Genomic DNA, 14,142 nt, shown 5'->3' on the forward strand with positions numbered 1-14,142 from the left:
TCATATACGCTGAAAAACTTCATTGTATACAACATTATTTGTAACGTTGGTCGTATCACCAGATTCCGAGTTAATCAAAATCTTTATGCCACTTCGACTCTTAACCCTCGAGAGTGCGACATAGAGCTGTCCGTGACTGAAAACAGGTCTCGGCAAGTACAGGCCCACGTGAGAAAGAGTTTGTCCTTGACTTTTATTGATTGTCATTGCGAATGATACCATTAACGGAAACTGACGTTGCTGGAATTTAATAGGCAATGTGGAGTTGGACGGTACCAAAGTCATTCTAGGAATGAACACCATATCACCAACATGTTTACCGGACAGGATTCTGCAGTTGAGAACGTGTTTTCCCATATTAATAATCTGAAGCCTTGTTCCATTGTACAATCCTCTGACCTGATCGATATTTTTTATGAGCATAACGGGAACACCTCTTTTCAATGTCAACTTATGCGGTGGAATTCCGGAACATGATATGGTGTTGAGAAACTCCGGTGAGTATATTTCTGCGTTGACATCCGATAACAACTCCTCCTTGCACATACTATCTGAGCTGAAATAGACTTTCTCCTCTCCAGTTATGATCGACAAAAAATGATCGTTCACAAAACCGACACTTTCATTAGTGGGTGCAAGGATTGCTCTGCCTTCGAAATACTCGGGAGTGAAAAGGTTGGTCACCAGATCGGGATAGACAAACTCTATAAGATCCAAAAAGGGATCTGCAGAATTCCGAATCATCATGTCATCGGGAATTTCAATTGTGGCATCACCGTCATTTATTTCGCCAGCATCGCCATTGCCGATTCTCAATATCCAGTCCGCAAATTCTCTTATTTCATCTGCATTGGCGGAAGAGGAGGACGACTCAAGTCTCATGTTCTTGTTTAACTTCATAACCTTGCATTGTCTCCACAACGGTGATGAATTGATTGTAGCATGCACAATGTCTTGTCTCGATGCTTTCAACTCAACTGGCAGAATTTGCCGAAAGTCCCCTCCAAGCACTACAACCTTGCCTCCGAATGGCATATCTGAATCAAGTATAGATTTCATTGTTTTGTCGAGTGCTTCGAAACAGTACCTGTGCATCATCGGTGCCTCGTCCCATATGATTAGCTTTGCTATAGACAACAATTCTGCCTGTGGGCTCTGTTGTTTGATGCTGCATGTGGAGCTCTCATGTACAATTATTGGCAGTCCAAATCTAGAATGAGCAGTTCTGCCACCTGGAAGTAGAAGCGAAGCAATACCACTGGAAGCAACATTTATAACTATTTCTCCTTTTGAACGGATAGCAGCCGATAACGTTTTCCATATGAAAGTCTTTCCCGTTCCTCCATGCCCATAAAGAAAAAACAGTCCACCTATGTCATTTGTAACAACATCCATGATATCATCGAACACTTTTTTCTGCTCATCAGTAATGGATGAAAGGTATTTTTTAAGTTCTTCACGCGTAGCATCAACGTCATAGTCCAACTCGTCGAGAACTAATCTATTTACCGTGTCGTCCGACATCGACCCAATTGGAATCGGCATTGGGGGAAAGTTACTCAGGCTTTTGTTGTTGCTTTGCAATATATTTTCTATTTCGATCAAAGCGTAGTTTCTCAGAGTATTGTCTGACACAGGTGGACCTTCAATATAATATAATATGAAAAAATAACATAATGTGGCGATTATAAAAATATATAGTTTTAATTCAAACGTGTGTAGTAAACGGTGTAAAAACATAAGATGTATTCTCATACCTGAATTAGTACGACATTGTTGCAGCATGTACGCAATATCCTCGGTGAATTCTTTCCAGCAACACTCCTACACATGTTCCAGTCTGCTCATATTATTTGCGACCAAAAGTACGACGAATAATCGTCTCACATAGTCACCACTGGCCCACTCGTTTGCATCCTTTATGCCAGCTATGTACTCCTTGTCGTCATCTAGTAGTCCAAGCGCAAAGCACGCATCTTTGAAAGTTGGGTAGACGTGATCCTCGACTTTCCTAAGATCATCGTAACACGTCCAACCTCTTTGAAAGTTCAACAACAGTCTCAAGTAATAGTCCTCACCCCTGCCCGGCGGTACATTGGTAACATTTCCGATCGAGAATCCTATCTTTCTCGGCATCCAACAGCGAGCTTTTTCCTTATAGACAAATTTCTGTGGAAACTCTCCATACCTCAAATTTCTAGCTTCAGGGTACAGCTTATTGGCTTGGAACCAAGCAAGGAACATCGTTTGCTTTGCAGTCGGTCTGTTCAGCACATCAACTAATGAGTCATTATCTGTGAACACACCAGACTGACTGTCCAGAAGATGAAAGCTTAACCTAATCACCGGTGGGTCTCTAAAGTGAATGTCAAAGCTAAATAACCTCCAAGCAGCCTCGCATGCCGAAAGATATCAGCAGTCGTAGTACATCTTTATCTCATCGCGACATTCAGGAGTTGCACCTGGATTATTTGATTGATAAAATGCCGCCGTGACCCGATCGTGTCCTTTGTTGACATACTTGAATAAATACTTTATCGATTTATTCTGGTTGCACAACTCAACATTAATGTGTGCTCTGTACTTTTTCAGTAGAGTACGGTTATAAGGCACGACGAAACCATTGTCGAGATATGTTTTCTTCTTAACCACGGTCCTCCCATTTTCTCTTCTTCTGTACACCGGATAACCATTTGCATCGGCCTCAGTACGGTTTACAAAACTCTTTGGAAATCGCTTCGTGCAAATCCCGTCCTTCATGCATGGAGAGTTTTGATTGGCCAGACCGCACGGGCCGTGAATCATATACTTCTCAACCAAATCGTACATCTTTCGGTCTGTTATCTTATCTGGGATTTCGGCACATATGATTTTATCTATGTCTTTTGATGTCTTCGGTTTGTCTTCATTGTGAAGCCAAATCAATATGTGTGCATGCGGGAGACCGCGCTTCTGAAACTCAATTGTGCAAACATCTGAACATTTTACATTTTAAACGTATTTGGTTAGCATTAATATACAAAAATATTCAATGTTTGACGTAATAAAATATTTATAATATTATAAGAGTAGACAATGTCTAAAATATATATTATGTTATACTTTTATCTTATAAATTGATACTTACATGCTCTAATGCGACCAAATATTTTGCCCTTATTCAAATCTGACATCAGACTGTCGAGTTTCATCTTAAAAACTCGAGCAAGAATATCGGGACGGTCTTCAGGTCTCAAATTAGTACCTCTCAACGCCCTTTGAATTTCCGGCCACTGTGGATTGCAGGTTATAGTGATGAACAACGATGGAAATCCAATCCAGTTGCATATTTGAAGAGCATCGACGAAGTTGTTAAACATGTATCTTGGACCTTGGGTAAAACTGCCTGGTAGAATAACCCTCGTGCCAATGGATCTAGCATCCGTATCTCCCTTCAAAATACTTTCCTCGATACCCTTGTACATGTCAACTCTTAACTTATCCTGGTTAAATCTTATGAATTTCAGTCTTTCCGATTCAACCATTGAAAATGCGTCGACCATGAACTGCTAGCACAATTTTTTTGAGTGCAACAGAACCGCGCTGTCACCAAATCTTTTCTGGATCCTATACGCAAAGTACTGCCGCATTGTTAACTTCTTGCGTATACGTGTACCGCTCACTGATGTTTCCCTCAGTGGTATATCATCACTCTAACCATCCTCGCTGTAAGGAAATATTAGCGGATACTGCAATGGAAGATATAAATGGCGCAACTCACTGATTCGCTGGAGTTTTTTCGACCGTGTCTCAACCACTATATCTCTAACACCCTTCTGGGTATCAAAATCACCAACAATGAGTCCCACGATTTCACTGGAGTTCGGGAGATTGTAAGTACGGCCATCCGTACTCCGTTTCTTTATGAGTCTCAATTTGACATCTTCCATTCCTGTTTGTGCGAGCCTGTCCCGGGCAGCTCTGTAAGACTGAGCAAGCATATTTGAGCTATCGACCATATCCTTCAATGTAGAAACAATCTCAGGATCCAATTCGCTGGAACTGTCTCCGGATCTGCAACGATAAAATGAAACATAAAGTAAATTTCTTGTAATATAAAAAAAATAAGAACATATAACTGAAAGTGCTTTATACCTGACTGCATCCATTCGATTCTTGACTTCATTCTCCGTGTCAAATATATAAAGTTGAGCAAACTTGGGACGCGATCCTTCATCTGGCAACAAACTACCCATTAAATGGTAGTTTTGTCCATGGAGTAGGAACGTGTACGGACCGGATCCTCTGTTTATCGTAGTCTGTATCTTTCCTCCAATAGATGTGAATGAGAACATCATATTATACGACCGTATGTGTTCTTGGAAATGCTTGCTTCTTCGATCGGTACCAAATAGGAGAATCTTTAGGGGATCTGGTGCTTCTATTAAATTGGGCAATTCGACTTTTCCTCCATTACAACACATTGAAAACTTAGGATTTGATGTACCCTTTTGCTTATCGATCATTTCCCCGTACCACATCATTGCGCCACATGATTGGCATTCGTATGACTGATCACCAAGATCATCGTATTCTGCGTAGGAAAAAGACATCTGTTATTACGATGAAAACAACATGTTTACTTAATTAATATTGGAGTACTTACCATCATCGTCGTCGGAATCGGTGAATGTTTCGTCATTTGATACATATTCTGATTCTATTTAAATAAAAAAATAATGATATCAATTGATTATTATGAACAATTTATTCAAAACGAACTTTACGTGATAAATGTGTTCGAAATTATAACACATACCTCCACTATCCGAAGTAATTTTCCGTATAGTCTGTAAATCTTCATCGACCATAGTTACAGGTTTTGAATTCATATCTAAGCCACGTGCAACAAAATGTATGGTTTTTTGATTCTTCGATATCATCTTTCCGGTACGAACCGAATAACTATAAATTATTCAATGAATAAAAAAATATTATACTTTTACAATGTTGGATATGGTAACATATTAAATACAAATGTGTTATATAATTGTATTAATGTTGTGTTTCATACATATTACGAAATGTACCTTTTGTTGGTTTCATAGTATGTATTAACAGAAATATTTTGCACACTGCCAATGTTATGTAACCCATCTATCTGGTACGAATTAGTATCCGCTGGAAAAATTATTAAAGACATCCGTAAGAAAATGTTGAATAATTCGTCTAATGATGATAATTAATCAATAGAGTGCAAACCTTCACAATTTGCTGCAACATTGTTATATGTCACCTCACGATTTCTCTTATAGCTTTTTTTGTCGTTTGTATCTGTACTTAACATACTTTTAATGTTTAGAGTTCGAGTTTTTCCTTTATACTGGGCAACTCTCTTTTTGCTGACAGTGTATTCCAAATCTGTTTACATAATATAAAAATGTAATTCTCCATTATAATTTATATATTAAATTATGCCACATATGTGTAAGCAAAAGATAAATCTTATTTCATTATAGGTGAAATACTATTGATTTATTTATATATATATATATATATATATATATATATATATATATATATATATATATATATATATATATATATATATATATATATATATATATATAACTATAGTTTGAGTTTCGTCATTACAAATGGTAATGTTGTTTGTACCTGTTGTTGCGACATCCTTCACAGCTCTTCCATTGTTTCTTTTAGTTCTACTTACTGAAACACATCACAGTAATAATTTAAATTCATTTAATACAGATAAATTCATATTAAAAAATGAAAAGTGGGATTAAGTAACATGAAATGTATGTAAACTACAAATATAATAGTTAATCATTACCATTTGTAATATCAGATAGAATTAAATTTGTGGGTGTAGTTGGTGATGTCGGTTTATTTGGTGTATATAATTCAAGATCTTTGAATCGAATTCCAGCTCTCTGCCTAGATCGAAACTCCTCTGTGTTATAAAAATTTGATTTATCGATTGAAATTCCGCAAGAACCTGCATTTTTTTCCGAAAATTCTTATGTATATTATCAGAATATATATATAATAAGGATGCCCAATACTAACTTTTATTGATTGGACATTGTTAAATGATATTTGAAGCAGATATTTGTATTAACCGAACATATAAATGCATAATTTAATTGACATGAGGGGTCTATTGGCTTCTTTCCCTTGTCATTTCTATTTGTTTGCATGTTATACGTGTATCCATCATCTGTATGAATAAATTAAAAGTATTATTACATCCAATGGTAAATATATTATTGTATAACAAACGTAGGGAAACACATTGTGACAATATATAAATACAAATTAACAAAAATAGAAAATAAAAAAAATGATACTAACCATTTGTCATAGCAGATAGAATTGAACTGTTTATTGTGGTTGGTGTTTTCATAAAATTAGATGAGCACAATCCCACAGTTTTATTTCCATTTACGCAACCATGGATCGATTGAAACTCCTTCATGGTCTCATTATTTGATTTATCTATCAAGTAAGACCCATATTAGAGTGAAATATTAATACCATGTTTAGTAAAATGAATACTTGTGAATATACACCATAAAGAAACAATTTTCACGAATTTATTTGCAAACAACAAAATATTTGTTACCTTTCACCGGTGTTAATGTTCTCTTATTTCGAATATAATTTAAGCGATTTGTCCTTGCAGCTTTTGTGTCATGACTGTTGTTCTGGTCAAAAACATCTCGCGGGGGAACGTTTTCTTTCATAATTTGATTGTATATTCGTAAAAAATAAGATTAGAATGTGATACAACAAAATGATGTAGCGTATTTATATAATTGCAATATTGTTATTAAATCTATTTAAGACCATAAAATCTTCAAATATTACGATTAATATAAAATGATTTATTAAGATCTAATTAATTGGTATGTTCCCGTATTAGTGGATTGTAATAATAACTAAATATATAATTTGCAAGATATGTAAGACAAGAAATCAATTAGTTAATAATATATCTTATTTATAAGAATATATTAGAAGTAAATATATTCCTAAATTAGATTTTTGGTGGAACCTATTTTTAAAAGATTTAATACTCCTAAATTAGGAGTATTCATCGTAAATTTAAAATAGATTTCACATTGTTTTTATATCCATTATTTACGTTTGTTCCATTAATACTAAACCATGATTAATTTACTATTATTAATCTAATGTAGTCAGACCACATTAGAATTCTTAATCGTACATTATAATATGTTAACTATTTTTTATTGCTGATTTTTATTTACGGTAATAAATGTAGGATTTAAGTATTAAGATATAATTAATTTATTTTTGTTATTAAATTTCAATTCGGACTCCTTTTCCGGTTTAATTTTGCTATTTTTTTTTTATTATTTTCGTTTTAATTTATTTTTATTATTTTTGATTTAATCTAATTTTGTTATTAAATTAATGGTAATACATATATTTGCGATTAAATTTTTAGTAGCAGTAAATAAAACTGAATTGGGTTAAATAATTAAAACAAAAATTTGTTTTAGTTTTTTTTAGTAAATTATTTAACTAAATGTAGGCTATTTTGTTTGGTTGTTTTCTCTTAAATTATTTGTTTCGAGCAATTCTTTTGATTAATTGTTTAACATAATTATCCAATTAAAAAAATATTATTTTATACTATTTAGAATATAATAGTATTTATTATTTTAATATAACTTTTTATATAAACAACATATAACAGTAGGTAAAAAAACATTCTTTTACGAAAAAAAGGGGGAAAATTAGAGAGGAGAGATAGCACTTGTATTTTAACGGATTAAATGAAGTAAAAGACACATTAGTGATTTGAGATAAAAACACATACGAATTATATAAAAGAAATCTTAAAAATAGAATTATAGATTATAATATTAAATATTAATTCAAATAAATAAATAGTGCAAAATACCAAAAAAACAAAAAAGTAAAAGGTCTTAGCGAATAAAACCACGAACTAAGTTCCACCGAAAAAAAAGTATGTCAAAGGAAACAATAAGTAATGTTTAAAACCAAGGTTGTTATAAACGCGAAAAATATAAAATTAAAAAATATAACAAAACCTTGCTTAAATGGGACATGCTCAAATTCATTAACATCAATCTCTTGTACTTCACCAATGTGGTTACAATCATCACATGTATAATCTTCAGATTGATTATTAGAACTAAATTTTTTCCACATTCCGTCCATACAATATATGTGCATCATATCCTTCCAGTCCATACAATATATGTGCATCATATCCTTCCAATGTATACAACTACGCAATCCTACTTTGAAGCCGATGTCGCCGCATATGACACATACCTTGCTATCCGTGGATCTATAAAAGTACCGAGTAAACAAATATATTTAATATCGGTGTTATTTTATTTTCCCATAAATTGAAATACAAAAAAAATGAAAAAAAATGTAAAACATACACATTGTTCCCCAAAAACGAAGAAGGCAATTTGATGCGTTTTTCGATATGAGACTTTTTCATGCCTCCTTGTAGTACCACATCTTGCATTCCATCCATAAATTTCGGAAGATAAATCTTTCTGCAAATGACCTAATTCGAACATCTAATAAAAAATAAAATTAACAATTAAGTATGCAAGATAAAGGAAATTGGTAATTATTAAACGGAAAACCATACAAAATATATATATAGTATAAAAAATCAAAAACTACGGTATAAACTAATCGAATATTAACTAAATAATGAAAGAATGTAATTAGGGTATACAACATTTTTTCTTGCCGTGTGCTTTGTTATATGAATGAGAAATAATGGATGTGGGGTGAGGTATTTATACTTAGGTTTTATGTAATAAAAGGTAAATAGTACACATATTTAAGGAAATCAGTTATATGCATTTTGAACAATTAAAATTATTTTATTTTAGAATATAAGAATAATAATTGAATATATTATGGATTGAGGAAAATATTGTTACTAAAATAGTGTGATGTTTACAAATTATAATATATAATTACATATATATTACGGATTTTAATTGATATTAGATGACAAAATTAATCATTACCATAATAACCTATATAATATTAAGGAAATATATAATTGTCATAAAAAATGTCATTTTCTAATAAAAAATGACAAAATTAATCATTACCATAATAACCTATATAATTTTTCTTTTAATAAAAAATAAGATTTTCTAATTGGAATAAAAAAAATATTAATAATATTTCTTTATTAAATATAAAAATATTTTTATTACGCAATTGACGTACTATGAATATATCTCTATTAATAGAGTGGTAATAACTAATAATTGTCCTATATTATAATAAGAATTCCTTAATTTCTTAGTATACACTTATTGAAATTAATTTCTTAACGTAATGTATGCCGTAATTTAGGTATTAAATTTATAATAATATACAATTAATTACGATATAATTAAATCTGTATTAATTTAAAACTATTAATTCCATAATTAACTTCCATAATTTCGAATAAATATCCACAATTTAATATCACTACCGTAAATAATATGAATTGATTCAGATTTACTAAATAATGTTTGATTTATTCCGATTCTTGCAATCAAATCCGATTTTGAAAGTGAAGTTATTTATGGTATATGTAATGACACATGGGCAATGACTGGGATGGCTACATGGACACCTACGTGGATGACAAATGTCGAAATTCGAGGCTATGAGGGTTTCAATTTATATATTATATAGATAAAACTTATTTATTATTTGAAATTTGAAATATATATATTAACATTGTATATTAATGTACATTTTGGTAGAATTTTATACATAATGTATAAAATAATATATTTTTTGAGTTAACTACGGATAATTTAATTTAAACTTAATAATTTATTCATATCTTGAAATATTCTATTATCAACATATATAAGAATTTAAGAGAAACAAGATCATTTTAACCATTAACGTGTAGAAGAACCCATACAAATATTGTATTAGTGAGCAAACATTTACATTTTTATATTCAATATGATTAAAATATTTTATTTGATCATTCATATTACACAATAATTAGAAACTTATTTTATATAAAATTAATCATATATAATTTTATTTATTTATAAAACAATTAATAATGTGATATTTTAAGCAATTAAATCTTAAATAGTGTAAATTATCAACTAAAGTAGTAAGAATAGTGTGTATATATATATATATATATATATATATATATATATATATATATATATATATATATATATATATATATATATATATATATATATATATATAGATATACTAGGGGAGTTGCACCGCGCATACGTAATGCCCCGTAGATATGAAATTTCAAAATTTGTTATATATTTTGACGGTCTATTATATACAATATCATACAATTAATTTATGCAAAGGACAGTACAATAAAATAAACATAGTTTCAAGTAGCATATAACATAAATTGCTTAAGATATTGCCGTAAGCACAAAAGAAGTTCTCAGTTCTCAGCATTAAGAAACAAAAAGAAACAGTTGCTAAGAAGAAAACAAAAGTTGCTAAGAAAAAAATTGGGTAAATTACATCCACACCTCTATGGCATGCTTAAATAACTTTAAGGTCCCTGTGGTAACGATAATTACACTCACCCCCCTAAAACATAGTTAGAAGCAATAATTGGATAATGCATTTGATATTTTATTCCGATAAAATTCTAATGGTCTATTAGTTTCAGGAAGTTTGGAGACAACAAAGAGCTATAAGTGATTTAAGAAATGTTGGGGAGCCATGTCACCCCCTAACTCTATGTTGTCTCCACCACTAGCTAAAAGTCGTAGTCCCTTAGAACTGTATCGGAATAACGTATCCAATGCATTATCCCATTAGAGTTTCTAACTATGTTTCAGGGGGTGAGTGTAATTATCGATACCACATGGACCTTAAAGTTATTTAAGCATAACTCAGGGGTTGTTGGTGTAATTTACCCAAAGAAATTAAATAAATATAAGGATAAATTACACCTACACCCTTGAAGTATGTTAAAATAACTTTAAGGTCTCTGTGGTATTGGTAATTACAATCACCCCCCTGAAACATTGTTCGAAACACTAACGGAATAATACATTGGATAAGTTATTCCGTTAAGGTTCTACCGGACTATTATTTTCAGGCGGTGGTGGAGACAACATAGAGAGCTAAGATATGACATGACTTCCCGAACGTTTCTTAAATCCTTATTACTTTATATAAGAAAGATTTATAATTTTTCATCATGGTAGCATTAATGCCCCTGCGGAAAACAAATATAGAGTGCATATCGGTCCCCAGGACATGAAATTTTGGCTCCGGTAATTAATTTAGGGGTGCGGATGTAATTATCAATACTAGAGGGACCTTAAAGTTATTTTAGTATACCTTAAGGGTGTAGGTGTAATTTACCCTAAATATAGTCATGACTCTCATGCATATAAATTATAGGGTAAATTATGAAAATCACCTGTACTTAGGCTAAATTACGAAAAGTACCCCAGATATCCGTAATTACCAAAATTCCCTCGACATTTGTTCCAATATATAGTACACCAACCCCCTTATGATGACTAGAGAGTAGTTTTGACACTTAAAAAGAAATTCCACGTCTGCAGGAGTACAATTGACATTTTTCGGAAAATATTGCCTAGACTCAAAAATATTTTATGAGGAATCAGACACCGTAAGGAGGTTGGTGCAAGACGGAAACAAACATTGGGGGTATTTTAGTAATTACGGATAGGTGGGGGTATTTATTGTAATTTGGCCTACATTCAGGGGGTTTGAAATTTACCTTAAATTATATATTATTTGAAAAAAAATATAACTAAACAAATGCAAAATCTAAGTAATCCATGGAAAAATAAATAAATAAATAAAATAATAAGACACGTGAAACTTGCTAGTTAACCAGAACCAGAGAAGTAGAAAGCAATGTAAAAATATAATTCAGACACAAACTTTTTAATGTAAAGATAATTTTTCAAGATCAATCCAAATGTTGTTTACATGTGCAATCTCTCGTCTTCCATCCTTGTAGTACAACCGCTTACTCATTTTAGGGCAGCAACGTACCCTGAGATCTTGAACCGAAGCCGGCAATTCAGGCAAAGAAATCATCTTTTCGCAGTCGTTTATTTCCAATGATTCGAGTGAGCGGAGATGCAACAGAGACGGAAGAACCGTAAGTTCCGGACATGATCCAATCGTAACATCTTTGAGGCATGGGAAATCACCATCCTCCATTCCAGACCATTCCACAAGGTTCGGCATGTCGTCGATACTCAATTTCTCTAGCTTCGGAAATGCAACTTTAACACGAGTTTCGGACTTTCTGCAGAATAGGGAATTAATATCCCTCACACTTGTCATCTCCACAAGATCGAGGCTCTTAAGAGACGGCAGTTCGCCAAACGAGGGCAACGTGTCGCAATTTATGCATCTTATGAGGAATATTGTGGAAAGATCGACAAAAGATGGATTGGTTATCCAGCTCGGAAGCTTCGAACCACAATAATCTGAAATGTCTAAAACTTTAAGGTTAAAATGAGGCTGCAGACATTCTAAGATGTCGGTTGCATCGGGGTTTTCGACACTACCCCAATACAAGTACAGATTATCTATGCGTTTCTTATCGCACAATGCAGCTGCCTTTGCTTCTTCCGCGTTAGATACATTATGAAGATTTAGGATAGAGAACGACCCGGCGATCTCGTTCATGTTTTTCAGCTCCGTTATTCCGCACCCATCGTCGGTTTCCCCCACGATGAACGCATCTAATGTTTGGAGTTTGGTTAAGTTTCCCATCCCACTAGGCATGACCCTCAGCTGGCCAAAAATCTGGAGGTCCAGGTGGCGAAGATTAATCAAAGACCCGAATCCCCGTGGCAGTTCGTCGATTCCAGGGCAGTCCCTCAATCTTAATGTCTGAAGAGAAAGAAGAAGATCGATCGACTGAGGCAATTGATCGATGGGAGTGTTGGAGATGTCTAGGAATCTCAAAGAATCCAAATACTTGATGGAACACGGTACGTGTGTTATGTTGCTCGAGCTCAGATCCAATGTTTTTAAGAGCTTCAAGTGGGGAAACCTTAAATTGCACATTTTATTCCTCGGAATACAGAGATTGACAACTAAGAGTGTGCGAAGTTTCTTGAATTTTGTAAGAGCATCATCAACTAAAGCGTCGCCATGTTTACGACAGTCCCATGTTAAGTGTAGGATTTCTTGGTTGGTCGTATCCAACTCATTACCATCTCGGATTCTTACGTAATCGCCTCGTTGGATAATGAACCTAGCAATTTTGGATTTGCCGTTGACTTGGTAATGGGAAAGATAAGCAGCAGTTGGCTTTGCAGGTACGATGATATTTTGATTAAGCAAAAAGTCGAAGCACAAATTACCCACGTCCTCCATTCGTTTCGTCACTTCGAGTTTGATGCATTCTTCGGCAATCCACATTTGTACCAATTTATCTTTTGAAAATCCGTAATCCGGAAGAAATAGGGCAAGATGCCGAATACAGTTCCAGTAATCTATTAGGGGAACTTGCGAATTTTCAATGTCTTCTTCTTCTATGCCATGTTCTTCATAAGCTTTTCGTCGTTTTGCTCTAAGATTAATTTGTTCTGTAGTTTCTTCAGAGGGAGATGCTTCATGTTTTATAGCAGCAGGTAACTTCATCTGCAAAGGTTAACCAAAAACTATACATATATACAACAGATTTAAAAAAAAAAAAAAATTAATAAAAAATTATGTAGGGTACCTTTTGGTTGAATGAAGTGGTGGCAGAAAGCTGATTGAAAAATGGATGGCAAAGAAGTTTCTCGACTGCCCATCTATTTTTTGATTCATCATCTTTGTGTGTCTTCATACAAGAAGAGAGAAACCTATACAACAGCTCGAACAGAAGATAGATCTTCCCCTTGATTTCGATAACCTCGACACATTTCAAGAGGTTCGGATGTTCCAATTTCATCAGAATCTCAATTCCGCCGCCGCCGCGGCGGAATTCCTTCAAAAAGTATTTCACGCCCGTCACCCGATCGACCACTTCGTAGATCTCATTGCCCGTTCCTTCTTCTCCGGTCAGTTGGTGTTTCAGATATGACATGTTAGCCAATCGGTTAGCTCCCATCATTC

The 14,142-nt window shown here is 33.3% G+C and overlaps 2 protein-coding genes across 2 annotated transcripts; both read right to left on the reverse strand.

The window, feature by feature from the left end:
- LOC105964987 (uncharacterized) lies at nt 1-3,542 on the reverse strand. The gene is made up of 5 exons (XM_088824705.1): nt 3,128-3,542; nt 2,429-2,975; nt 1,888-2,314; nt 1,758-1,824; nt 1-1,643 (listed from the first exon to the last, which is right to left on the reverse strand). The coding sequence occupies exons 1-5, from the start codon at nt 3,540-3,542 to the stop codon at nt 1-3; spliced, it is 3,099 nt and encodes a 1,032-aa protein (XP_088680831.1).
- Nucleotides 3,543-11,789: 8,247 nt separating this feature from the next.
- LOC148767619 (putative disease resistance protein At3g14460) lies at nt 11,790-14,137 on the reverse strand. The gene is made up of 2 exons (XM_088824707.1): nt 13,766-14,137; nt 11,790-13,683 (listed from the first exon to the last, which is right to left on the reverse strand). Exons 1-2 carry the CDS (start codon nt 14,135-14,137, stop codon nt 11,965-11,967), a joined length of 2,091 nt encoding a protein of 696 aa, XP_088680833.1. The 3' UTR covers nt 11,790-11,964.
- Nucleotides 14,138-14,142: the final 5 nt, after the last annotated feature.

Source organism: Erythranthe guttata, chromosome 10 (assembly GCF_056151865.1).
Source record: "Erythranthe guttata isolate IM_541 chromosome 10, IM_541, whole genome shotgun sequence".
Lineage (NCBI taxonomy): Eukaryota > Viridiplantae > Streptophyta > Magnoliopsida > Lamiales > Phrymaceae > Erythranthe > Erythranthe guttata.